This window comes from Artibeus jamaicensis, unplaced genomic scaffold (genome assembly GCF_021234435.1).
Source record: "Artibeus jamaicensis isolate MK-2021 breed Jamaican fruit bat unplaced genomic scaffold, CSHL_Jam_final contig_3163, whole genome shotgun sequence".
Classification (NCBI taxonomy): Eukaryota; Metazoa; Chordata; class Mammalia; order Chiroptera; family Phyllostomidae; genus Artibeus; species Artibeus jamaicensis.
In genome coordinates, this window is record NW_026521735.1 from 23,145 (window position 1) to 49,078 (window position 25,934).

At 41.7% G+C, this 25,934-nt stretch overlaps 1 protein-coding gene across 7 annotated transcripts in view; it reads left to right on the forward strand.

Moving 5' to 3' along the window:
- AKAP10 (A-kinase anchoring protein 10) overlaps positions 1 to 20,801 on the forward strand; it is a 41,327-nt gene extending 20,526 nt beyond the window's left edge. For 2 of the 7 annotated variants that reach the window (XM_053663290.1, XM_053663295.1), the window contains 3 exons: positions 1,599 to 1,651; positions 2,276 to 2,371; positions 12,854 to 13,959. In XM_053663290.1, coding sequence (XP_053519265.1) covers positions 1,599 to 1,651; positions 2,276 to 2,371; positions 12,854 to 12,859 — 155 coding nt within the window. In that variant the 3' untranslated portion in view covers positions 12,860 to 13,959. Of the gene's footprint in view, positions 1 to 1,598; positions 1,652 to 2,275; positions 2,372 to 12,853 lie in introns of all 7 variants that reach the window. The other 5 variants (XM_053663292.1, XM_053663289.1, XM_053663291.1 and 2 more) reach the window with 4 other exon arrangements.
- Positions 20,802 to 25,934: the final 5,133 nt, after the last annotated feature.

A 25,934-nucleotide genomic window follows, 5' to 3' on the forward strand; every position in this document is an offset into this window, starting at 1 on the left:
ATCTTAAAAGCAGCAAGAAAAAAGCAGTTGGTTACCTACAAGAAAGCTCCCCTAAGACTGTCAGCTGATTTCTCAATAGAAACTTTGCAGGCCAGAAGGGATCAGCAAAAATACTCAAAGTGATGAAAAACAAGGAACTGCAACTAAGATTACTCTACCCTGTAAAACTATCATTTAGAATTAAGGACAGATAAAGAGCTTCCTAGACAAGAAAAAGCTAAAGAGTTCATTACCACCAAAGTAGTATTATATGAAATGTTAAAGGGCCTTCTTTATGAAGAAAAAAAGGTTAAAAATATGTATAATAAAATGGCAATAAATACATATCTATTAACAACTGAATCTAAACAACAAAATAAACAAACAAGCAGAACAGAAACATTCATAGATACAGAGAATGTCTTGATGGCTGCCAGATGGGAGGAAGATGTAGTGGAGTGAGTGAAAAAGGTGAAGGGATTAAGAGATACAAATAGGTAGTTACAGAATAGTCATGGAGATGTAAAGTACAGCATAGCAAATACAGTAGCTAAAGAATATATATGCATGATCCATGGACATGGACAATGGTGTTAGAGTGAAGGGAGGTTTGGGTTGGAGGTGCCAAAGTCAGAGAAATTGGGACAACTGTAATAGCATAAACAATTAAAAAAGTTTTTAAAGAAAAGGAGAAGCAAAATGTGGGTATTAAATGAAAAGGAGAGAGTGTTAGCAAATAGCAAACCATCAACAGTGTGACTGACAGAGGAGTGCTTTGAGTAATTCCGTGGACATTTGAGACTTTGGGTAGATCATAGGATGCTGGCCCTGTTGACATTGGTTGGCCATAAAAGTTAACCAAGCCAGTATTCAAACTTTTAGCTAGAAATGAAAAATATTAAGGCAAAAGGATCACGTTTTGTATTTTTCACAAATGCTATGTATGGTTTTATCCCATTGAATTAATCAGGTACTTGCCTAAGAAATAATCTACCAACCACTTGGTTTAAGGCAGAGTTAGGACTTGAGCCTTATTTGCATTAATCAAAGGATAAGCTGTGTATTTCATTCATGGAGATACAGGTTAGCCTAGTACCTTGCTGATTTTTTAGCATGTGAGAGTCTAGTTGTAGATAGGTTTATGTGTCTTCTAGGAAGTTGAGGTGTGCTGTGGCTTGGACAGAGTATGGCTATTTAAAACTCTGCTCTTACCCAGCTGATTTATGTAACATGTTGTAGCATAATTTGTACTTGAAGCTCTTTTGTATAGTAGCTGCTCTGGAAGGTTTGATTATATAACAAGTAAATTGATGTCTCCTGGGGTATTCCTATATTTTTACCCAAAATTAAATCCAAGTCATGGTTTTGTTTTTTATTTTAGTTTCCCACAAATTTACCATTAGATGATAGTTTCTTTTATGAAGTGAAGAAAAATCCAGAATTCAGAAACAGCTTTTCAAAGGTTTTTCAGGTTTCTATTGATCGTAATATTCCTTAATGTTTAAGGTAGATTGTACAAAAAAAAGAACGTCTATGTCTGGAAGTAGCTTATAAGTAATAGCATTTTTAATATAAAATTATGCATGAAATCTACATTCAACTTTGGCTTTGTTTACCAGGATCCATGTTCTCACAAGCTATGAAGAAATGGGTGCAAGGAAATACTGATGAGGTAAATTCTACTTTTAGTGTAAAGAGATTCCTGTTTTTAAGTGGCACCTTGTCTAACTAAGGTTTCCAGATTTCTCTCTAGTCATATGTTGAAGCAGCTTGGTACATCGTTACTTCCTTACCCAGGATATAAGAAGAAGGGGTGAGCCCTTCTTAACATCTATTAATTACCTGTTGAAGGCAGTGGAAGTATCTTCAGCCCAGGGATTCTGGCCACTGAAAAATAACCATGCCTTCGAGGTTTCCTCAACCAGCAGACATCAGTAATCATTAAAGAAAGTTTAAAAGAGAGTCAAAAACTCAAAAGTTTCCCTTCTGTCATTCAAAAAGTCTTCCTTGTTGAATAGTTCAATGCACTGAGAGATGAGAGGAGGAGAAAAAAATGTTTTGACCATTTAACATGAAAATTGTGTGATGTTGGGTACCCAGTGGCCAACTTTGGAAGACAAGAGTGTGTTAATATATCCTAGCCTGAGGGTGGCCTGAGTTCTTTCATACATGCCCAAGTGCTATCTAAGTAAGTAGAGATGATATACATATACAACCATCTTTAGAGCACTGGTAATATATGTCTTGATTCTTCTAATGAATAACTGTTATCACCAGTTTCAGTTACTTCTTTTAGGCTCAAGAAGAGCTAGCTTGGAAGATTGCTAAAATGATTGTTAGTGATGTTATGCAGCAGGCCCAATGTGATCATCCATTAGAGAAGTCTACGAAGGTAAGGATGACTTACCTGATACAGCTTATTTAAAACTGACAAGAATTGGATTCCAGATATATAAAAATAAAAAAAGACATAAGAGCATAAGCTTCTACCTTTGAAAGCTTAACTACTATAGGAATTACCCTCTCATCATAAACAACTAAAAAACTGACTAAATGAAACAACTATTTCCATGTATCAGGTAACAGGCAGTAGAGGGCTGAAATTCATTTTAAAAAGGGTAACATTGAGATGATCCATAGCTCACTGATCAGAAGCAATTTCTAAAGCAGGTAGGGGAAAGCCTAAGAGAGTTCATAGTCTTGCTGAATTGAGGAGTCAGAAATTGACATTTAGGGAAGCCCAAGCCAAGGTGGCTAAAAGTCATAGAACAGGGTACCAGAAAAGGAGCTGCATGGAAAGAGAGCTCCAAAGATACTTAGCGAGGTCCCTTCAAGTTTCAGGTACATACGTTGGGTGAAATGTCCATGGCCAGGGAAAGAATACTGGAAATTAGTGGGCTGAATAATTTCGGGAACATGAGACTAAGGTCACGTTTCTACTTGCCAGTGTGGGCAGATCTTGTAATAACACAAGGCATGGGTAGTCCTTACTACTGGGCAAGCCTTACTACTGGAGCTACAGTTGCCCTAGAATAAAGTACCTTAACCAAGCTTTAAAAGCAGTTTTTGGAAGAATCAAACTGCTCTGTAAGTAACAACTGCATGCCAGAACAAAGGCCACCCCTCCTTAAATGAACAACAAAATTTAGCACTTAACTGTAAAAATACAATGTTTGATATTCCATCAAAAATTACCTGGCCTGCAAGGCAGTAGAAAAACTTGGCTCATAATCAGGAGAAAATAAACTCTAAAAAATACTAGATAGAAAAAAAACTCTGGTAAAAGGAGGAAAGGAAGGGATCAATGGGCAAATAAAAGACAGATAGCAAAATGGTAGATTTAAACAAAGTCATATTAATAATTACATTAAACATAAATGATTTAAATAGTCTAGTTGAAATACAGAGATTGTCAGATTGGATAATAAGGCAGAACTCAATTATATGTGGTTCACTTCTGAACAGCACAGATTTGAACTGCGTAGGTCCGTGTGTATATACAGAGTGTTTTCTGTTGACTGAAGTTCAGTTAATCCATGCAATTTAAACCCATGTTGTTCAAGGGTTAACTGGCAGTTGGAAATTTGTGTATGCGGAGGGCTGACTTAAGTCACATGCCAATTTTCAACTACACAAGCAGTCGTGGCTGCTCACCCCAACTTCATTCAACAGTTAACTCGTACTATCAGAAACACATTAAATGTAAAGATACAGGTTAAAAATAAAGGGATGAAAAAGATATACCATGCAAAAACTATAATATAAATAGCAGCATTACTATAAGTCAGAGTAAAGTTGAGAAAATAAGGGATGTTACCAAGCACAAACAGGAACATTATATATGATAAAAACGTCAGTTCTTCAAGGATCTAAATGACATTTTTTTAAAACAATGCATCCAGAAACACTAGAATATATATTCTTTTGGTGTGTACATGGAATATTCACCATATTCTGGGCTATAAAACAAGTTTCAATAAATTTTAAAGCATTTAAGACATACAGTTATTCTCTGACCACAAAGGAATTAAACAAGAAATCAATAACAGAAAGATTATGTGGAAAAATCCCCAAATATTTCAGAATGAAACAGCATACTTATAAGGTAACTCATTAGCCAAAGAAGAAATAAAAAAGGAAGTTGAAAAAATATTTTGGACTGAGTTAAAATGAAAATAAAACATAGTATTTTGGAGATAATGCTAAAGTAGTTCTTACAGGGAAATTTATAGCATGAGATACACTATACAAGAAAAAAAGTCACAGTCTGTTTTAAGAAACTAGGAAATGAGAGGCATCTGATCAAGATGGCAGCATAGGTAAACATGGTACTCACCTCCTCCAACAACCACATCAAAATTAAAACGAAACTACAGAACAACCATTATTCAGAACCACGTGAAATCAAACTGAATGGAAGTCCTACAAGTAGGGAATTGAAGCAAAAGCCACATCAAGACTGGTAGGAGGGGTGAACATGGAACATACTGGTCCTACACCACATATGGTGGGTAAAAATCAGGAGGAGTACTAGCTGCAGATGACCCCTGAGGAGGGAGCATTGCCAGCCTCACACCAGGCCCCACCGCCCCAGGATTCCAGAGATAGAAAGAGAAGTCCTAATAACTCCTGGCTATAAAAACCAGCAAAGCTTGAGGCTGAGTAAGATGGAAACTTGTGTAATTTCAGGCAGTTCCTCTTAAAGGGCACACACATAGACGTACTGAGAGTCATTCACTCTAAGCTCCAGCGGCAAGGGGATTGCGGGTTAGGGACAGCAGCTTAAAAGGCACTAGAAGCATACAGGAAGGAACTGAGTTGTCCAGCATCAGGGCAAGAGCTAGGGGTCAGCTTTCTCCCAGACAGAAGTGCTGGCAGAGGCCACTGCTGCTCTGATGAGCCCTCCCTGCACAGAGCTAGCAGATGGGCACCATATATGATGAGATTCCATCAACCTGGCTCACATTTTTGGCCCCACCCTAGTGATTCCCTCAGCCCTCACCCCACCCAACATTTTAAATTCACTTTAACCTTATTATTATTTTTTTTATTTTCTAGGTCATTTTTAAAATTACAATTGATACACATTATTATATTAATTACAGATGTACACATTAAACATGAAATAACTGCTAAATGCTTATCCCTATAAATCTTGCACCCAACTGACACCATATATAGCTATTAGAATATTATTAATTATTCCCTGACTATACTGTGCATGCCCATGGGTATCCTGTAACAACCAATTTGTACTTCTTAATCTCTTCACTTTTTTTATCCATCCTCCCAACCTGCCTCCCATCTGGCAGCTGTCAAGAAGTTCCCCATCTGTGAGTCTGTTCCTTTCTGCTTGTTTGTTTATTTTGTTTAGATTCAGTTGTTAATAGATATGTATTTATTGCCATTTTACTGTACATATTTTTAACTTTTTTTTTCCTCATAAAGAAGACCCTTTAACATTTCATATAATACTGGTTTGGTGGTGATGAACTCTTTTAGCTTCTTCTTGTCTAGGAAGCTCTTTATCTGTCCTTCAATTCTAAATGATAGTTTCACTGGGTAGAGTAATCCTGGTTACAGGTCCTTGTTTTTCATCACTTTGAGTATTTCTTGCAGACCCCAGAAGGGTCTGGCCTGCAAAGTTTCTGTTGAGAAATCAGCTGAGAGTCTTAGGGGAGCTCCCTTGTAGGTAACCAGCTTTTCTCTTGCTGCTTTTAAGATTCTCTCTTTGCTTTGCCTGGTGTGGCTGAATGGATTGAGCACCATTCTGTAAATCAAAATGTCACTGGTTTGATTCCTGGTTAGGGCACATGCCTGGGTTGCAGGCCAGGTCCCTAGGTGGGGGCGTGGGAGAGACACCTAATCTATGTAGCTCTCATACATTGATGTTTCTCTCCCACTTTCCCTCCCTTCCCCTCTCACGAAAAATAAATAAAGAATCTTTCTTTAACCTTTGGCACTTTAATAATAATATGTTGTAGTGTGGGCCTCTTTGGGTTCATTTGATTTGGGGCCCTTTGTGCTTCCTGGACTTGTATGTGAATCTCCACCAGGTTGGGGAACTCTTCCATCATTTTTTTTCAAGTAGGTTTTCAATTTCTTGCTCACTCTCCTTTTTCCAGCAACCCTATGATGCAAGTGTTGATATGCTTCCAGTTGTTCCAGAAGTTTCTTACACTGTTCTCCCTCTCCCTCTCTCTCTGTCTCTCTCATTCTTTTTTTTTTTTTTGCCAGTCTTTTTCTTTTTGCTATTCTAATTGGGTGTTTTGGCTTTATATTCCAGATCGCTGATTTGATTCTTGACTTCATCCATTCTATTGTTGATTCCTTATAAATTACTCTTCATTTCAGTTAATGTATCCTTCACTTCTGACCGTAACTCTTTTATTCTGTTGAGATTCTCACTAAGTTCATTGAGCATCCTTACAACTATGTTTGAACTCTGCATCTAGTAGATTGCTTATCTCCATTTTGTTCTTTTTCTGGAGTTTTTTTCTGTTCTTTCATTTAGAACATGTTTATTTCTCTGTTAATTTTGGCAGCCTCCCCATTTCTATGTATTGGTAGAGCTGCTATGTCTCCCTGGCTTGGTAGAGTGGCCTAGTAAAGTAGGTTTTCTCTAGGGTCCAGTGGCATAGCCTCTCTATTCACCTACGCTGGGCACTTGAGGTTCACCCTCACCCTATGTGGGCTGGGTATATTCTCCTCTTGCATTTGATCAGGGACTGCAGTTGGCACATCAATGGGCAGGATTTACCCCCAGGCCTATCAGCTGTAAAGACTGCCTGAGAGCACTGACCACCATGGAGGATCACCTATGCAGAGCAAGACTTCCTTCAGCAGGGCTCTGATGTCTACTGAGTCTGACCCTTGAGTGTGTTGCTTGTGAACGTGGTTAGGTGGCAGTGCTTTGATGTGACCTGAAGCTGTCCACTGGCTGCACTGGCTCTGGGGCCTCCTGGTACGTGCAGGCCAAGGTCAGACACTACCTGTGTTCTGTCCAGGATCACCTGGCATGAGCTACAAAGTGATCTGCAGATGGCTGCTACTTGGCTGGGCTTGAAGGTGCCCTGGTGAGTCCAAGCTGTGAGTCAAGGCCAGCTGCTGCTAGTGCCAGGCCTGGGGCCACTTAGTGAAATTGTATGGGGCTCGATAAAGTCAGATGCCTCTTGTTTGAGAGATTTTAGGAAAATCTGAAACATGAGCCAAGAAAGTCCATGAAAAGCTTTTGGTCTTCCAGCCAAGATGGAGGCATAGGTGGAAACACTGTACCTCCTCACACAACCAAATTTAAAGACAACAAAGATTTAGAAACAAAAACACAACCAAACAGACAGAAAAGTTAACTAACTGTACTGAAGTCCGACAACAACGAACCACTCATCCAGACTGATAAGAGGGGTGGAGTTGGCAGTGGTGGAGAGGGCTTCTGGCAGGAGGAGGCGGTGATTGGCACCCCAGGCAGGGACAAATGGAAACCCAGTAAGGCCCCCAACGTGGCTGACTGGCTGACCATGGACACTCATTTGTGCACAGAGAAACCAGGCAGGTTTAAAAGCAGTCAGTGAGACAGACCACACAACCCAGGGCCCCAACAACGGGAAATAAAGCCTAAAAGCACCAATTGGAAAAACTTTCGGGGGCTGAGGTGCCGAGAGAGGCTCCTAGAAGCTCCTAGCCTCACAGGAGAGTTCATTGGGGACACCCACAGGATCCTAGAATAAACACAAGCCCACCCACCCAGGAACCAGCAACAGAAGGGCCCAATTTGCTTGTGGGAAGTGGCAGAGGGGACTGAAATCCAAGACAGAGCCCAACAAACACCATTGCTCCCTCTCTGACCCCGCCCCCAGTCACAAACCAGGGACTGGGCTGACCAGCCCCAGTGAACACCTAAGCTTTTGTTCCTCATACATAACAGGTACAAACAGACCAAAAACATTACAGCTCAAGCAGAACAGCTCAAAGCCCCAGAGTCAGTATTTCTCAGTGACAAAGAGATAGCCAACCTATCAGATGCACAGTTCAAAACACTGGTGATCAGGATGCTCACTGAACTGGTTGATTTTAGTCGCAAATTAAATGAAAAAATGAAGGCTACACCAAGTGAAATGAAGCAAAATGTACAGGGAACCAATAGTGATGGAAACAAATCTGGGACTCAAATCAATGGAGTGGACCAGAAGGAAGAAAGAAATGACCAAACAGAAAAGAATGAAGAAGCAAGAATTCAGAAAAATGAGGAGAGGCTTAGGGACCTCCAGGACATCTTGAAACGCTCCAACATTCGAATTATAGGGGTACCAGAAGGGGAAGAGGAACAGTTACGAGTAGAAACCTTATTTGAACAAATAATAAAGGAGAATTTCCCCAATCTGGCAAAGGAAATAGAGTTCCAGGAAATCCAGGAAGCTCAGAGAGTCCCAAAGAAGTTGGACCCAAGAAGGAACACACCAAGGCACATCATCATTACATTAGCCAAGATTAAAATGAAGGAGAGAATTCTAGAAGCAGCAAGAGACAAGGGGACAGTTACCTACAAAGGAATACCCATCAGACTGTCAGCTGATTTCTCAAAAAAGACCTTGCAGGCAAGAAGGAGCTGGAAAGAAGTATTCCAAGTCATGAAATCCAAAGGCCTACATCCAAGATTGCTCTATCCAGCAAAGCTTTCATTTAGAATGGAAAGGCAGATAAAGTGCTTCTCAGATAAGATCAAATTCAAGGAGTTCATCATCAGCGGGAGGGGAGAGGGTGTGCAGGGTGGAGGGGAATGAAGGGGGGAAATGGGACAATTGTAATGGCATAATCAATAAAATATATTTTTTAAAAAGGCTTTTGGAGACAGCTGGGGTGGGCCCCTAAGTTGAGTGGGGCAGGGCCTCAGATAATAACCAGGCCTGAGGGAACAGTGTAAGCCAGGTAGATAGACTGTGAGATATAGCACCTATCTGCTGGCTCTGTGGGGGGAGGACTTATCAAAGGAACAATGGCCTCTGCCAGCACTTTTGTCTATGAGAGAGCTGTTCCCCCAGTTCTTGCACTACTGCTATTCAGTACCTACCCATATGTCCTGGTGCTTTTCATGCTGCTCCCCCAGTACTTGAGCTTAGAGGGAGTGAATTGGACTACATCTGCAGGTGGGATTTTTTAAGACGAGTTGCTGAGAAATCCAGAGCCCTCTGATTCCCTCCTCCTGATTTCCTGCTGGTTTTTACAGCCAGATATAATGGGTACTTCTCTTCCTGGTTCTGGAACCCTGGGCTGGGTGGACTGGTGTGAGGCTTAAATCCCCTGCTCCTCTGGGGGACCTCAACAACTGAGAGAATTCCTCCCTGCATTTACCTGCCACATGTCAATGTGGGACCAGCCAGTTTTGCATCTCCACCCCTTCTACCAGTCTCAGTGTGACTTATTCAATTCCTTAGTAGTGTGGCTTCCATTCAGCCAGAATTCTGGTGATTCCAAATGGTTTTTGTGTAGTTTACTTGTCATTTTATTGTGATTGTTGAAGCAGGCAAGTACTGCATTTACCTACTCCATCTTGCTGGCAAGTCCTGGCAAAGATTTCTTAGTTCACACAAAGCATGAGACAAAAAAAAAATTGATAAACTGAATTTCATCAAAAATAAAAATTGCTCATCAAATGACACAGAATAAAATGAAAAGGCAAATTATGAAGTGGGAGAAGATATCTGCAGAATATCTTTCTGATGAAGGAGTTGTGTCTAGAATATATCAAGAGCTCAAAGTCATTAAGAACAATAATCGGATGGTTTTTAAATGGTCAGAAAATATGAACAGACATTACACAAAGAACATAGATGACAAATATTCGTATGCAGAGAGCTCAACATCAGTAGTCATTAACTAAGGGCACAGTGATACACAGCTGCATACATAGAATAAGTAAAATTAAAAGGACTGACAGTACCATGTGTTTACAAGGATGTAAAGCAGTTGAACTCTAATTCATTACCAGTGGGAATGCAAAATGCTACAGCTACACCATTGGCAGTTTCTTGAAAAGTGAAGCAAACTAGCCAGGTTTTCTTAGGAAACTGAGTTTTTTCTTTTTTGCCTGATCATATTCTCCAGACAAAACTTTACCAGTCTCTTTTATATCTTGCTCCTTATTTTGCCTGGCAGATAAAGACCAAGCTACCAGTGTTCTAGGAGCCAAAGGGAAAGAAAGCTAGTGAAGTCTTTGGAGTCATTATATGGATCCCTCTTTAATCCCCTCTTCTTTTCATTTTAGTAGAACCCTTGTCCTTGGTCACACCTCATGTATCTTAGCCCAAAGACCCTATATTTTTAAACTGCTTAGAGATGCATTTTAGATTCTTCTGCCTGGCATGGTTTTCCAGCTGTGCAGTCACCTCACTGATCAGAGCTGCAGAAGGGTCACTGTAGATCATTCACTTCTAAAGATGGGCTTTTAAGAAATCCTCACATTTGTTCCCAGGCTCTGGGGCTCTGCATTGGCAAGCAGGGCACTTTGTAGCTTTTCCCACTTCACTCTTAGGATTGAGGTTTCATGCATCTTCTAAGTGACTTCCATTTGTCCATTTGCTTCCAGCTTTTGAAATTTTGTGGTTTGTTCCTCTTCTCCGGTTTTTCGTTCATGTGAATTTGTGGGTTTATTGATAATGCCATTGTACGACAGAATGACTGTGATCAGATCTTCACTCTTACCTGGAGTTCAATAGCTACAGTTGTTAGGAATGTCTAACTTGCCACAAGCTAATACCCTGTTTATCTAGAGCTTCACCCTCTACTTCTAGTTTTACCCACAAGAGCCACACAAGTAATGGTTAGAAAATTAAAGGCAGCCACTTAGTCCCCTCCCAGAGTTTTCTTCAAGCCAAACATTCCCAGTTCCTTCAACAGGCTTACTTTCTCTAACTTGAATCGATTCACAAAGACTTAATGTGGTAGGAGAATTTTTGTTCGTTTTTTTTGTGAAGTCGTTAAACTCCTCAATCATTTACATTAGCCAGAGCTTAGGAATCAGAGTTAAATATGTTCAAATAGCACCCCACATAACCCTCAGTAGTTTCAAAGACTTGAATTTAGATTTAGGTCCAATATCACCCTTTCCTTGTTAACTTTCTAGCCAGACCTATTGTTACCAGAGCTTGGTTTGTTTTTTTTTTAAATTTTTATATTTTTCTATTATAGTTGACATATTGAGCTTGGTTTAATTTTGATCTTTTCACCAAACTGATTCTTACCAAAGCTCTTGTTCAGTTTCACAGACTTGGTTTTCTTTTTTATGTAAGGGTGATAATTTTGTCTATATTAGATTTATTGGCTCAAACCTAAAATAGCAAAGAGCAAGATAAAGGTGTTTTAAGAAGTGCAAGGTATTTTTGTGATTCCCCATTATCATGTTGATGGTCAAATGTTTGAGAATATGAAGTGTATTTTTAGAAACCATTTGGAAAGCAGATGTTTAAAATTAGGCTTTTTGTTTGAGGTATATGTTCAGATTTTATTATCATGTGCTTTTCATTTTGGGATAGATAGATATATTTTGCAATATTTTGTTTTTTAATCTTGCTGGGCCTTCTCTTTGGCTGGCCAGGATGGATGTCTGTTTGGCATGTCCTTGAGGGCCCAGTCATTTATTAGTATGGAAAAAGCACTAGGCTAGCAGAATTCATTTAGTCCATTTTTAGTCAATATGTATGACCCCTTACAAGTTATTTTCCTTCTCCAGTCTCTTATTTTCTCATTAGTAGATCAGAGAAATTGGAGAAGAAAATCTCATAAGACTCCCTTCTAATTCTCATACTATGATTTTATGAGTGTGAGAAGTTCTACATCCATAAAGGAATGATCGGCCTCTTTATTCTATACCTCTCTGCTTTGAATCTCCTATTCCACATTTGCCTATAGACTGTACTTGGCATTTAAAGTAAACTGCCTGCCAGCATTACCGAACTATTATTCCATGTGTATATATCCCATCTCACAAATGAGAAAGACCAACTCTTCTGTGACGTTTCCTCCCCAGTGCTGTGAGTAAACAGGGACTGTCCACAAGCTCGGTCTTTTTTTCTTCCTAAGGCATTTGACTCCTTTGTATCATGGTTCTTTCTTCATTTAGTGAGTTCCCTGTGGATGGTCATGAGTGTGCTGTTGGATTAATTCCAAGCGGCAGCAATATTCTATCAAAAAACAGATATTTTGCCCTGGCTGGTGTAGCTCAGTGGATTGAGCGTGGGCCTGCAAGCCACATGATCACAGTTCGATTCCCAGTCAGGGCACATGCCTAGGTTGCAGGCCAGTTCCCAGCAGGGGACTCATGAGAGGCAACCATACATTGATATTTCTCTCCTTCTCTCCTTCCCTTCCTCTCTAAAGATAAATAAATAAAAATATTTTTTTAAAAAAACAGATATTTTGCCCTGGTTGGGTGGCTCAATTGGTTGGAGCAATGTCCTGTAAACTGAAAGGTTGTGGGTTCGATCCCTGGTCGGGGTGTGTATGGGAAGCAGTCAACCGATATTTCTCTCTTTCTCTCTCTCTTCTCTCTGTGATGAGAAAAATACGTCCTTGGGTAAAGATTAAAAAAATAAAACTGGATATTTTGTTCTAATATATATGGTAAAAATGGAGAGATAAAAGCATCACTGGGTGCCAGGCCTTCTTATATAACCTTTGGGTGAGTTGCTTGACCTCTTGAATCTTCCATTCACACATTTGTAAATCAAGATAATGGTAGCATTTTACTTTACACATTGTCGTCAGTGCTGACACATAGTAAACAGTTACTCAACTGTTAGTTCCCTTCTTTAATCTGTAACATTGTGTATCACTGGTATAGAAATGTATCTTAACCTTTTTTCTCTTTTCTTTTTTTCAGCTATGACTGAATACCTGAGGTAAAGGAAATCTGCTTTTGAAAAATAAGAGAATGTTTTTCCTTTGGTTGGATTCTTAACACAGCCAATGAAAACAAAGCACTATATTTCTTTTCTCTGATTTATCAACTATTGTTCCCAAGAAAGAATGGCAGACAATCCTAGACTTCCACCATAAGCAGAGTGACACGTAGACATATTTGCTGCACATCATGATCACAAGTGACAGTCATAAAGAGACAAAGTGGTATTGTTTACATTAGAGAAGATTGGTAGTTTTCCAATGGCAATAACCCACTTATGAGAGTTTTAGTCACTGGAACAGACAGGGATCACATACTGTAGTAGGGACACAAGCATAGCACTGGTATTTGATGCACATCCTATAGTGGTAACCCATCCTTAACAGCACGGTAAAGCAGGTATCCAAGGGGCTTTGCTTTGGCCTCTTAAAACAAATGGAAGTGAGCCCCTCAGAGAGCCAGGCGGCTTTGAGTGGCAGTGTGGTGCCAGCAGATGTTTTCCTTCCATGGATCGGGGCGGAGGATCATTGTATGGGCTGCCTTCACAGAGGCATTGATTTGGAAGAAGCTTATAATGTCACAGGTCAGGTCTCAGTGACATGGTCCTTCCTTTTGCTGGCAGTATACAATTCTCACATCTTAACTGCTCCTGAGATGCCGTGTACTTAAAGCCAGTCTTCCCCTGGTAACCATAGGGTGCATCAGCTTGATTTTGAGTATTAGGACTTGCTCCTCTGGAATTCTGTGCTCCAGGTTACTTAACTTTCCCTTCAGGATACATGTGGAAAGGAGTAAATAATAGTGATCACTCCATTGTCCCCCCTGTGAGGCCTGGGACAAAATGTTTATTACCAGATTGTATGACTATTTTTTAAGAAGGGGAGCAAGCAGGGGTTGAGGGGAGGAAAAGCAGTCAGTTTTGACTGCCTCCCCTTTCTTTGCTTTGATCTGGGAAGTATGCAGTTATGGCCTTTTTCCTGTCTGTCTTCAGAAGAGGGAGAGACTGCCCATTGCACTCCGGCTCAGTCGGCTTCAGGTCTGGACTGCGCCTCAGTCAGCAGGGTGCCCTGCAGGAGACATGCTCCACAGGCCGGGTGAGGCCAGTACTTCCACACCACAGGTGGCTGTTGGAGGGGAAAAAATGTTGTCTTAGGTGTCACTGCTTTTGCTCAGACTTTGCAAAAAAAAAAAAATATATATATATATAATTATTAATCACCTCTGTCCTTGAAGAAGTCTTGAATGAACAGAGAATTTATTCCATTGCAATATTTGACTGTAGAGAGGCACACTTTTTCATCCACAGAAGAAGCAAAAAGGCTGTGTATAAGTTTTTGGTACTGTGTACCACCTCTGTTATTCTTCTAAAGCTGAAGTATTAATGTACTTAAATCATATTCTATTTAATTGTGTTTGATTTTAAATATATATATGAATTATATTTAAAATTGTGTCAACTTTTCTGCTTTCAGGGCATTTATAGCTCTTCTATTAAAATGTGTTAATTCTTCCAAACATTTCCATTTGCTTTACAAAAAACCCAGAACATGAGCCACTGCCAGATCCAGCCTTGTGTTTGGAGCATATGGTATATAGACATGAGGCTTTATGAGGTATATAAAGTGTGGTTTCAGGTGACCCTTGCTGTCTCTGCATGCTTTGGAATAACAATTTCTGTGAAATTAGTGCTTTCAGTTAAGGTATTATTTAGTCATTTCTTTGTATACATTTTGTGCTTCTGAGCTAGAGATATCAGTAGTTGTAGGGTCCTTCTAAGAAGAACAGCAAGCTTGAGAGTTTTTTCATCACCTCCTGCTATGGGACACAGAAGCAGAATGTGTCCTGAAATATTAGCAAGATTTAATATTTGATCTAAAGTAGATCATTGTACTTATTTTCCATTGGAATTGGACTCACCTCACATGGATCACCCCGTGTTCCAGGCTCTGTGCAGTGTGCCCACAAAGTGTGAATTCCTAACGGGATGTTTTTAGGTTCAAGGAATTAGTTAACTGTCCATCTGTATTATGTTATTGAAATCAACACAAGTTGTTAGAAAAAATGTTAGTGGGAAAATGATACCTTTTGTAACTCTATCTATGTCTATCACTCCTATAAGATTTAATGAAAATAAAGCACAAATGAGGGCCAAGTCCAGAGAAGAGCAATAAAACAGGAAGCAGCATTTAGCTCTACTTGGCTGCAATTTTCAGTAGATGCTTATGGAATGTGAGTAATTTATTGTGCTGGAACTTTTGATTAAATAGGAATTTGGAGGGGAGGTCACTCTGAATTGTAGAAAATTACACATGTGGCTGTTTAAGTACTGGTAGCTAAGCACCTAAGTGGCTGGCCTCTCTTTCACGACACTCAGGGTACCTGCCTGACTCACACTGACCCCATCCTTGCTCTCCCACATACCTGTTCATTGAACCTGGGTCAAACTCCTATAATCCAAACCGGCCCAAGAAAATTCTTCATCTTAAGAATTTTGCAGGGGACAGTGAGGGATCCCAGCCACCATCTCACGAAGTTGGAACCTGGAGCCAGCACTGCGGGCACAAGCAGAGGGTTAGATGTGGAAGTGCAGAGAGGTCGTTGGTTTAACAGAGCAGTGCCTTGGGTGCGTGAGGACTCGGCTGGTGCTAGAAGCTGAGTCTGAGTGAACTGAGTCTCCCACCTTTGCTAAGGATGCCATGCACCCCTTAGGTAGCCCTAGAATTAATTTTGGCTTTTTGAAAATCTAAAGTAAGTTTATATTACCTTCACTCAAAAGGCCCTTGATTAAAATACTACCAGACTGCTCCAGTTACTAATGACTAGGTCTGCTTACTGTGTTTGCCATGTGCCACAGGATTCTGGAGAACATTTCTTTAGTAAACGTTCCTTGGTTATTTTGTGTATTCGCTCAGGGTGAAATTCTAAACTAATGAAAATAATAAAAAGACACTTCCTTGTCTTTACATGGAGGAGCTACTGAGGCCCAGGAGACCGGCTGGTCCCCAGCCCGTGCAGAAGGGTTCCCATTAGCATGCAGGCCACCTGTACCAGGGCCTTCCCGCACATCTCACCCTCCCGAAGGACATGCCGTCCCACTTCTGGCACCTTTAATAGACCCAGAAATGAGAAGGCCTTTCCCTTAATGAGTAACTGATGTGAACTTAAAATGATGGAGGGCAGTAATTATTAGAAAGTTTGTAAGTGCTGGGCATGTCTTTGTGCTGGGCAAGATACCTGGCCGGCCACTGGTTGAAGGAAAGTAAGTCCCAGCAAAACCTTCCAAAGCTACAACTCAGCGGAGACCCTAGGAGGCCCTCTCTGAGGCCTGTTACAGAGAACACTGTGGACCTGCAGGAGGCTCCGCTTGGGCAGTACTGTGATGGGCCCAGACTAGGCAGTGTGGCAGTGTGGGTTTCATGGAGGCACTGGAGGGACTGTTGTCGGCAAAGATCCAGAGGGCATTTGTGTTCAGAGGCAGAAGCCTATATGCTTGTCTGTCACACAAGGTGGTGAGTATTTCTGACTTAGTAATTTTATGCCAACATTTGCTCAGTCTGTTACCTTCCAGCTTCCTGCTCTGGCACAGTCACTGTGTCAGAACTCACATAGGATAGGCCAGCCTGCTGCCTCAGGGCAATAGTGCATCCAACCCCCCCAGCCACTGCTGGGGCTCCCATGACTGCTTCTTCATTGTACCCTGAGTAGCACTTGGGAGCACAGGGTGTGCAGCTGGGCCCTCTGGACCTAGTGTTTGCGTGGGGTGAGGGCAGGGGGTGTGGCTAGAAAGTGAGCTTAAGTTCAGCTTGAAGGAGCTGGGATTTGCCAAGAAGCAAGTGCCTGACTTTACCTGTAGGCTCAGCCCTCAGTGACTCCAAGCTGGCCTTTGCCTTTGTCACAGTAAGATCCCCACATTTTGTAACCTTATAGAAGCAGCTCTGGCTGAAGGGTGCCTGGGGCCTCCAGACAGCTTTGTGGGCTCAGCGAAGCCCAGCCAGCTCCTCCCAAACCTTAGGTTTGGCAGAGAGCAGCCTGTGTTCCTTCCGATTACAGAACTGGTTTAGCGAATGTTCACCCACTCAGAAATACTTTAATGTCTACTATGTGCCAGACACTGGTGCAGGGACACAGGAAGGGGTAAAAGAAACTCTGGGCCCCTTGGAGCTTCCATTCTGAGGAGGAGATGAAGTCTGAAGTTTTATAAAAAATGTGTGCTGGTGTTTTTGACTCAAGATGACTTCTTGAGCCTGTGATACAGCACCCTTTCCTTAACCAAGTCCTGCTGGAAGTCACCAGGCTTTTCCAAGCCCACAGGGAGACCCTTGGGGGAGGGTCCTCCTGTGACCTCTCACCTTACCTTTTCTCGAGTCCTTCAGAGGCCCTGAAGGGCCACTGCTTTGCCATTCCATGTGCTCATTGCAAGAATAGGCACTCAAGTGTCCAGCACCTGGTTGACGATAGGGGTGGGCACTCCGATGTCTGAGGCTGGATAGGGTAAGTTGCTCTGAATAGCGAAAGGCCTAGAGGATGCCACAGGAGCAATCTCAGCCCTGTGGGGCTCTGCAGAGTTTTGGGAAATGGGACTTCTTGGGAACTAGAAAGAAGACTAGTATGAAGTTAATTCTCTGCATGTACAAAATCCTGACCTTGGAAAAACCCTAGCCAGCCATTGAGCTCATTACCTGAGGTGCCTGGCTCCTTCTGAGTTCTGCTTTAATGAGAAGAATGATAACCAGCAGAGCTGAGTATGTGTTATGTGTCAGGCCCCACCTCATTTGATCTGTAAAGGAATTTCTCCAGAGCCCACATCCAGGAGTCCAGTGCCGGCAGTGAGATCACCCTCTTCCTCACCACCCACCGTCCTGCAGACCTGCAGCTCTTGTCCCACGGAAGACTGGTATAGCGGATGTCAAGGGGTCAAAACAAATTTAGGAGATTGTGACTTTAAACACATCCCCCTTCCCCTCTGGTAACCACTGTACTATTGTGTATGAGATTTTCTTTGTCTTGTTTTTTCATTTGTTGCTTTCAGTTGTATATCTCATGTGCGTGAAGTCATACGGTTCTTGACGTTTTGTCTGACTTATTTTGCTTAGCATGATGTTCTCAAGGTCCAGCCATGATGTTGCAAATGGCAGTATTTCATCCTTTCTTGTGGCTGAGTAGTATTCCATTGTATGTGTGCACCACATCTTTATCCAATCCTCTACTGAAGAACACTTCAGTTATTACCACTTCTTGGCCACCATGAATAATGCTGCAATGAACATAAGGGGACATATATCTTTGCAAGTAAATGTTTTCAGATTTTTCAGGTAGATACCCAGAAGAAGGGTTGCTGGGTCATAAGGATGGTAACTCTGTACTTAATTTTTTAAGGAACTGCCACACTCTTTTCCATAGCGGAAAACTATCTACATTCCCACCAGTAGAGAATGAGTTCTTTTTCTCCAAAACCTCTCTGACACCTGTTAATTGTCTTGTCGATAATAGCCATTCTAACAGGTAGTATCTGATTGTGGTTTTAATTTGCATTTCCCTAAAAGCTAGTAAAGTTGGTTATCTCTTATATATCCGTTGGCCGTTTGTATATTTTCTTGAGAGAAGTGTCTGTTCAGGTCCTCTGTCCATTTTTTAATTGGATTGTTTGTTTGCTGTTATATGAGCTCCTTAAATTTTTTGGATACTAACCCCTTGTGGCTGTCTGCAAACATCTTCTCAAATTTGGTCAATTACCTTTTTGTTTTGTTGACAGTTACTTTTGCTGTGCAGAAGTGTTTTTAGTTTAGTATAGTTCCATTTATTTCTTTTTGCCTTCACCCCCCCTTGCCTTTGGTGTCAAATTCATAAAACCCTGTTTAAGGCCAAAGTCCATGAATTTAGTAACTATATAAAGGGTAAAGGGAGTAAAATGTGACAGGAGATTTTCATTGGTAAACACACAATGCAGTCAGTATACAGATGACATAGCATAGAATTGTACATACACACACAAAATTAAACACATCCCATTCCATTACCTTAAAACAGCACTTAAACTTTCACATGCACCAGGATCCCCTGGAGAACTCATTAAAACATGGATTGCTAAGCCTAACCCCCTGAGTTTTAGCAAGAGTTAGTTGGCCTGAGAGTTTGCATTTTTAACAGACTCCCCAGCAATGCCACTGCTGCTCTGGAGACCACACTGAGAATCGCTGCCTTAAAAATCTGTAAATGTGGAAATGCATATATTTTTATTCCTTTTCATTGGAAAAGCCCATGTTTTACACATGAGTAATTTGAGACCTGTTACTCATGGTTCACTCAAACAAGTACATAAATTCTTTGTTAGTATTCAGATTAGTATTCAGATATTTATCAAAGCCAAGAGCACCCTAATGGTCTCCGTCACCAGGCAGGTCTGAGACCACAGAGGCAGGTCTCTCCCCTGGAGTAAGGCTTTGAAAGAGGCCACTGATGGGGCTCAGCCCTGCAGTCTTTAGCTCCCCTGCCCCCAGTGCCTTCACTGGAGACAGTGCCCCTGACACACTCCTCTGGGCTAACTTTGGGCTATTGGGTCACACCCACTGTCTCAGTGGAACCTTTTGCACAAATGCCATCTGGTCTGTTTCCTTTCCGTTTGCCTCCCAGGTCCTAGATGCCAGCTGCCCTCTGAAGTCCTGACCTATCTCTTCTGCCGTCCTCCTCCAGCCCCATAGGCCTCTGGTACCTCATTCCTCCTTTCCTCTCTTCAGTTCTCCTTCCTCCCTGTTTCTCCCTAAAGCATGCTATTTGCTGAGGTCTGTTTTATGCCTGCCCTTGCTAAGGTTGTAGCAGTGCCCAGGACAAACATAGTGCCTGCTCTTCCTACAGGCTAGAAAACATGAGTGTCATGGGAGTGAGCTAGGAACCTGTCAGGGAGAGGGTGTGCAAAGTCTAGGTGGACTCCTCCTTTGGAACCCACAGACATCCAATCATGCCAGTCTTTCTCCAGGACCTTTGTGTGTATCTTTTCCCTCAAGATACTGGAATCCCTGCTGTGTGCGGGCCACTCCTCCCCAAAGGACCAGGGCTTTGTGTCAGCATCGTCCATGCCCACCCACCCCTGGACAGTGCTGCTTCTAGGTCCTGCCTCCCTGTGCTCCACTGCTGTCTGGGGGGCTGTCTTCTCACCTTTGCCACCTGCTCAGCTCCAGGACTCCCCCACCATCTCTCTCCAAGTCTTTCGTGTGCCACTCCCACGTCTTGTCACTCCATTCTCACTCCAGGACACGTCACTATCCATGATGACAATGGCTCCACAACCCACACTAGAGCTCTTTGGCTCTTTCTGTTCCCAAGAACACGTTTTACCCTTCAGACACTCCCATAGCCAGACTTCAGTGTCTCCTGCAACTGCTCTACCTCTGGTTTCTCCTATGTAGCCCACAGCGACCTCCAGTGATGCAAGTTTTGCAGGGTTATAGATTCCTCCTATTGGAATGAGTGGAAAGAGGGGAGCAAAGAAATGTAGCGATTATTCCAGGGGGTATTCCATCCCTATTACAGAGTCGAGTTTTGTAAACCAGCCTTTTAAAGAGCAATTTCAAAAGCAATAAGTATGTGGTTCGTTGTAAGGATTGCAAACACGCACCTACATGGGGAGCTGGGGTGGTGGACTGTCCTGACATCGAGAGTTGGATCAAACTTTCCAATGACATTGTCATCCAAGTGTTTTAAAGTGCTGCATCTCAAACACCTTAGATGCAAGTGAAGGAGATACACTTCAAGAAACTGTGGCTCTAGATAATGAGGAAGACATTGATGTCCAAGATGCATGTAGAGAGTTTGAATAAAATTTTTACCTGAAATGTCAATGGAGGAAAAAAAGCAATATTTTGTATTACTGTATTATTGTATATAATGTTATTTTAACCATGCATGTGTAACTAAATTAATAAATAGTATAACCAGACATCTGACTACCTTGTCAACATTCCTAAGAGTTAAATACTCAGATCAATACCTTAACTTTTTTCATTTGCCTTAAATATAGGATCACATACCATTAACGAACTCCCTGTTGTTTGCTGAATAAAGCCCAGATTTCTTATTTAGCATTTAAGGCCCTGACAGATAAGCACCCTAGACCTTGGAACACCATCTAAGCCACACCTCTCACCACTCTGTTCTTACCATCCTACACCTCAGAGCCCCTGCCTCTGCTCAAACAATGCCCACAATTTAAAATGTCCTCCCCCACAATCTGCCTAAAGACATCTGTCTTTGAAGGCTGGTTCAATTCCTCCTCTTCTCCCAAAACCTTCCCTGATTACAGTCCCAATACACCTCACATCATCCAATTGGGCATCAGTGAGGGTCAGTTCTGGGCCTATTTGCTCCAGCAAACTTGAGTGTTTCCTAGGAGTGGCCTTGGTTTGACTCAGGGCTCATAGCTCAAGAGATGGTAGGGAGGCTGGGCACTGGAAAGGGAGGGGTGGGAATCTGCTTCAAGTGAGCCAGGCCCAGCTAATGGCCTTCCACCTGCCCAGGATTAGAACTAAGCCTTTCTATGCTTTAAGGGCCGAAGGGGTCCCTACCCATTCCTAACAATGGAATGGTTTAATTTGCCTCTCATGCTATCATGAGGTATGACTGGCAGGTGCCTGAGTGTCCTTGAGACCATTTCAGGTCTGAAGTCAAAATACTTTCATAGTAACATTAAGACATTCACTGCCTTTTTCACCCTGTGAATTTGCAGTGATAGTGCAAAAGCAATGATGGGTGAAACTTTTGACACCTTAGCAGAAATCTGGACAGCAGCACCAAACTGTACAGGTAATCATTGTAGTCTTCACCACCATGTGCTTGCCACTAAAGGAAAAAAAAAAACAGTTTCTGATAACAGTGCCTTGATGAAACACTAAAAATTATTCCATTAAGTTTCAACCTGCAACCCTTGCTGGGTAGCTCCATTAGAACATCTTCCTTATGCACCAGGGTTGCGGGTTTAATCCTTGGTCAGGGCACGTTCAAGAAGCAAGCAGTAAGTGAAACAACAAATCATTGTTTCTCTATTCCTTTCTCAAAAACTAAAAAAAAAAAAAAAATTCAACCTGCAGTACATGTTTTTTATTATGTGGGACAAAAAAGGAAGTGCACCTCAAACACTTCTGCACACTGGAGTATCATGGCTGTTCCCAGGGGGAGCTCCTGTGGGAGTCGGGGCTGTGAGCAGAACCTGCCACTGTTGAAGGGAAAATCATGAAAGAACACACTGGGTTTCCAGGCATTTTATTGAAAAAGAATGAAGTGAGCTTCTCCAAGAAGAAAACATTGACAGTATTTATTGCTAAGGATAAACTTTGAATTTTCAAGTAAACATTACGATTTTGGAAAACATTCATCACTGTGAGTTTGATAGCTTCCCAATACTTAGACATTTTTGATGAGATATGACTAACAAGTGTGATTTTTTATCCCTGGCTGGTATGGCTCAGTGGATTGAGCACTGGCCTGCGAACCAAAGGGTCACAAGTTCTATTCCCAGTCAGAACACATGCTTAGGTTGTGGGCCAAGTCTCCAGTAGGGGCACATGAGAGGCAACCACACATTGATATTTCCCTCTCTTCCCTCTCTCTTACCCTCTCTTATAAATAAATACGATTTTTTTAAATGTGATTTTTAAAATACACGGTTTGATGAAATGTGTCAACATTTTCCAGATGACCAATGTGTGATGTACAAGACCTTGCACTCAGGTAAGAGATCTGATCCAGGTGCAGGAGAATAAAAAGCTCATGGATGTGGTCTCAGATTCTGTGCTGCAACTCACCTTTAAGAAACACTTGTCAGCTTTTGGTGCTGGGTCAAATATGCACAAAGCTATTAAAATACTCTTCCCTTTTCCAACTACAAATATATTCGGCCAGAATTTCTTCATATGCTTCAGCCAAAACAGACTGAGTGCAAAAACAGATAATGAGAATCCAGCAGTCTTTGTTTAGCCAGATACAAAGGAGATTTGCAGAAACGCAAAACAACACCCACTAAATTCTTTTGTTTTAAAAGTATCATTATATTTACATAATTACACCTAATATGTAATTTATGTTAATATTAATGTGTATGGCCCTTTTTAAATAAATATTTTAAGTGTTTTTATGTTTTAACCCACACAAAACCAAAGTTTTTTGGAGATCTTCAAAACATTTGAAAACTGAGGAAGATTTCTGAGATGAAAAAGTTTGGGAAGCACCTGCTAGTCCACTGTCAGGTCAAGTGGTGGAAGCCACGGCAAACAGGCCAGATCTTGTCTACACTGTGCCATTCTCATGAAAGTGAGTTCAGTTCCGTATCATGCCACATCCTTGCTGTGGGATCTTCAGCCTTCTCTCACCTACCTCACCTCCCTGGACCTTGTGTTGTCCATAGAAAGGCAGGTGGCAATGCTTTGGCAGCTGCTGGTGGCAGAGTAAGAAAAATTCACTGACTTGGAAATATTTGTAGTGTGATGAAAAGATCTTAATTTTTTAAAAATCTTTATTGCATTATTTTCCATTACCATTTAGTCCCCTTATACTCCACACCCCCAGCAAATCACCACATAAAAGTTCTTGACGATGATGATGGGTGGTGTGGCTCAGTGGGTTAGGCACCAGCCTGCGAACCAAAACTGGTTTGATTCCTGGTCAGGGCACATGCCTGGGTTATGGGCCAGGTCCCCAGTTGGGGGCATGCAAGAGGCAAAAAATCGATGTTTCTCTCTTTTCCCCTGTCTCTAAAAATAAACAAATAATATATATATATATATATATATTTTTTTTTTAAAAGGTCTTGATGTATTATGAAGAGTTGGTTTTCTTTGGTTTATTACATAGACATCCTCTTTCTAATAATCATATTTCCAAGGCAGCTGTCATAGTGAAGATCCAACATTCAAGCAGACCCTGCATCTCTAATCATGAGGGTTTACTTTTAATTGTGTAATTGCCAATACAGGGAAACAGACTTCCTTTCCTCCCCACTGTGGTGAGAATTGCTGATCCGATGTCTTCACCCAGTTCAAGAGGAAGTGAATGTTGTGTCCTGGCCAGAGAACCCAAAGCTACCTCTTCTGCCTCTTGTGCACTGGCCTGGACACCCTCCCAGGTTAACTACACAGCTGACATGCTGACCTCTTGGGAAGGAAGTACATGGAGGGTGTGGCCTTCCTCAAAAGAAGGAAGAAGCAAACCAGGGCAGCAAGAACTTACTGTGTGTGTGGCCTCGGAGCAGGAGCAGCAGAGATCAGGGGAACTAGATGTAAAGCCCTGAGGCAGTGGGGTTAGCCCTCAGCACTGGTTGACCAGGGGTTGGGCTGGGGATTTGGACACCAGGAAAAGCTGGCAGTCATGCGGTCCTCTGTAAACCTTCCTGAGGGGCACCTCCTCTAGACAATTCACACAAACCTGATTTCATGGCACCCAGAGGATAGGGTGTGAGGTTCTTTCAAGAAGGTTCACATTAATCAAGTCCCCAGACGCTGTGATACACTAGTACCTGCCAAAGAGCTGATTTATTGATTTATGAGGGGGGGAAATCAACATTTAAAAAAAGTAAACCAGTAAGAGCACTTGACAAAATCCAATACCCAATTGTGATAAAGATGCAGAAAATTAGGAGTAGAGAGAAATTTCTCTCAACTTTGACATTCATCAAACCCCATAGAATGCACAATAGCAAGAGTGAACCCTAAAGTAAATATGGATTTTGGGTGGTGATGATGTGTCAGTGTAGGTTCAGCAGTTGTCACAAGTGTCCCACTCTGGTGCTGGATGTTGATAATTCGGGAGGCTGGCTATGCATGTGTGTGGGCAGAAGGTATACAGGAAATCTCTGGACCTTCCCCTCAATTTTGCTGTGATCCTAGAACTGCTATAAAAAAAATAAAGTGTGTGTGTGTGTGTGTTTTTAAGTAAACCAAATGATGTTGTTCCCTTGTTTAAAACCATACAAAGTCACCCTGGCCAGTATGGCTCAGTCTGTTGGAGTGTCCTGTACACCAAAGGGTCATGGATTTGAAGAGTCAGGGCACATACCTGGGTTGCATGTTCAGTCCCTAGTTGGGGTACATATAGGAGTCAACCAATCAATGTTTCTCTCTTACATCCATGTTTCTCTCTCTTCCTTCCTCTCCTTCTCAAATCAATACAAATATATATTTCTTAAAAACATACAAATTTTTCTTATCTGACCCAAGGGAAAAGCCAAAGCCCTTATAATGACCTAAGAGACCCTGCAGCAAATGGCCTATTTTTCTCTGTGACCTTATCTCCATCACCCTCCCCCTTACTCCACATTGGTTGCTAGCATTCTCCTGCCTCAGGGCTTTGACACTTGACATCCTTCAGCCCCAAGTGCTCTCCCTTTGGTCCTGGCTGGGTGGCTCAGTTGGTCAGAGTGTCATCCTGATATACCAAGGTAGTGGGTTCCATCACAGGTCAGGGCACATACAAGAATCAACCAATGAATGCATAAACAAGTGGAACAGCAAATTGATGTTTCTTCCTCTCTAAAAATCAATGAATTCAAAAAATAAAAAAGAAATGCTCTTCTTCTTCTGATCTTGACTCAAAGGTCACCTTCTTAGATGAGGCCATCCCTGGTCATCTTTTCTCAAACTTTATCCCTCCCTCCATGCTTCCTATATCCCTTCCCAGAGTAGTTTTCTCCTTAGTAACTGTCACCAGCTAACACTTGCAATACCTGACTATTTAGTCAGAGGCTCTGACTTCTTTTCCCTTAGACTGTCAAATAAGAAAATGACAACAGCCAACACAATAGCCATCTGGTGTAAATGAATCAAAATATACCTATTTTTTGTCAGAGCAGCAAAAAATACACCATACTTTTTGGCGTGCTGCAGAATTTTGGTAATTAGTTTATGTGTGCCAGGAGACAAAAAGGGCTGAAAATCGCTGCTTCAGAGAATTAGTTTTTTGAGGGCAGGCACCTTGTCAGTTTTATTCACTTATCAACTCTTGTTGGATGAATGAGTAAGTGATGATCTGATGGGCTAGAATGCTTGTGTCAGAAGGTTATCACATGCCTCGGCACTGC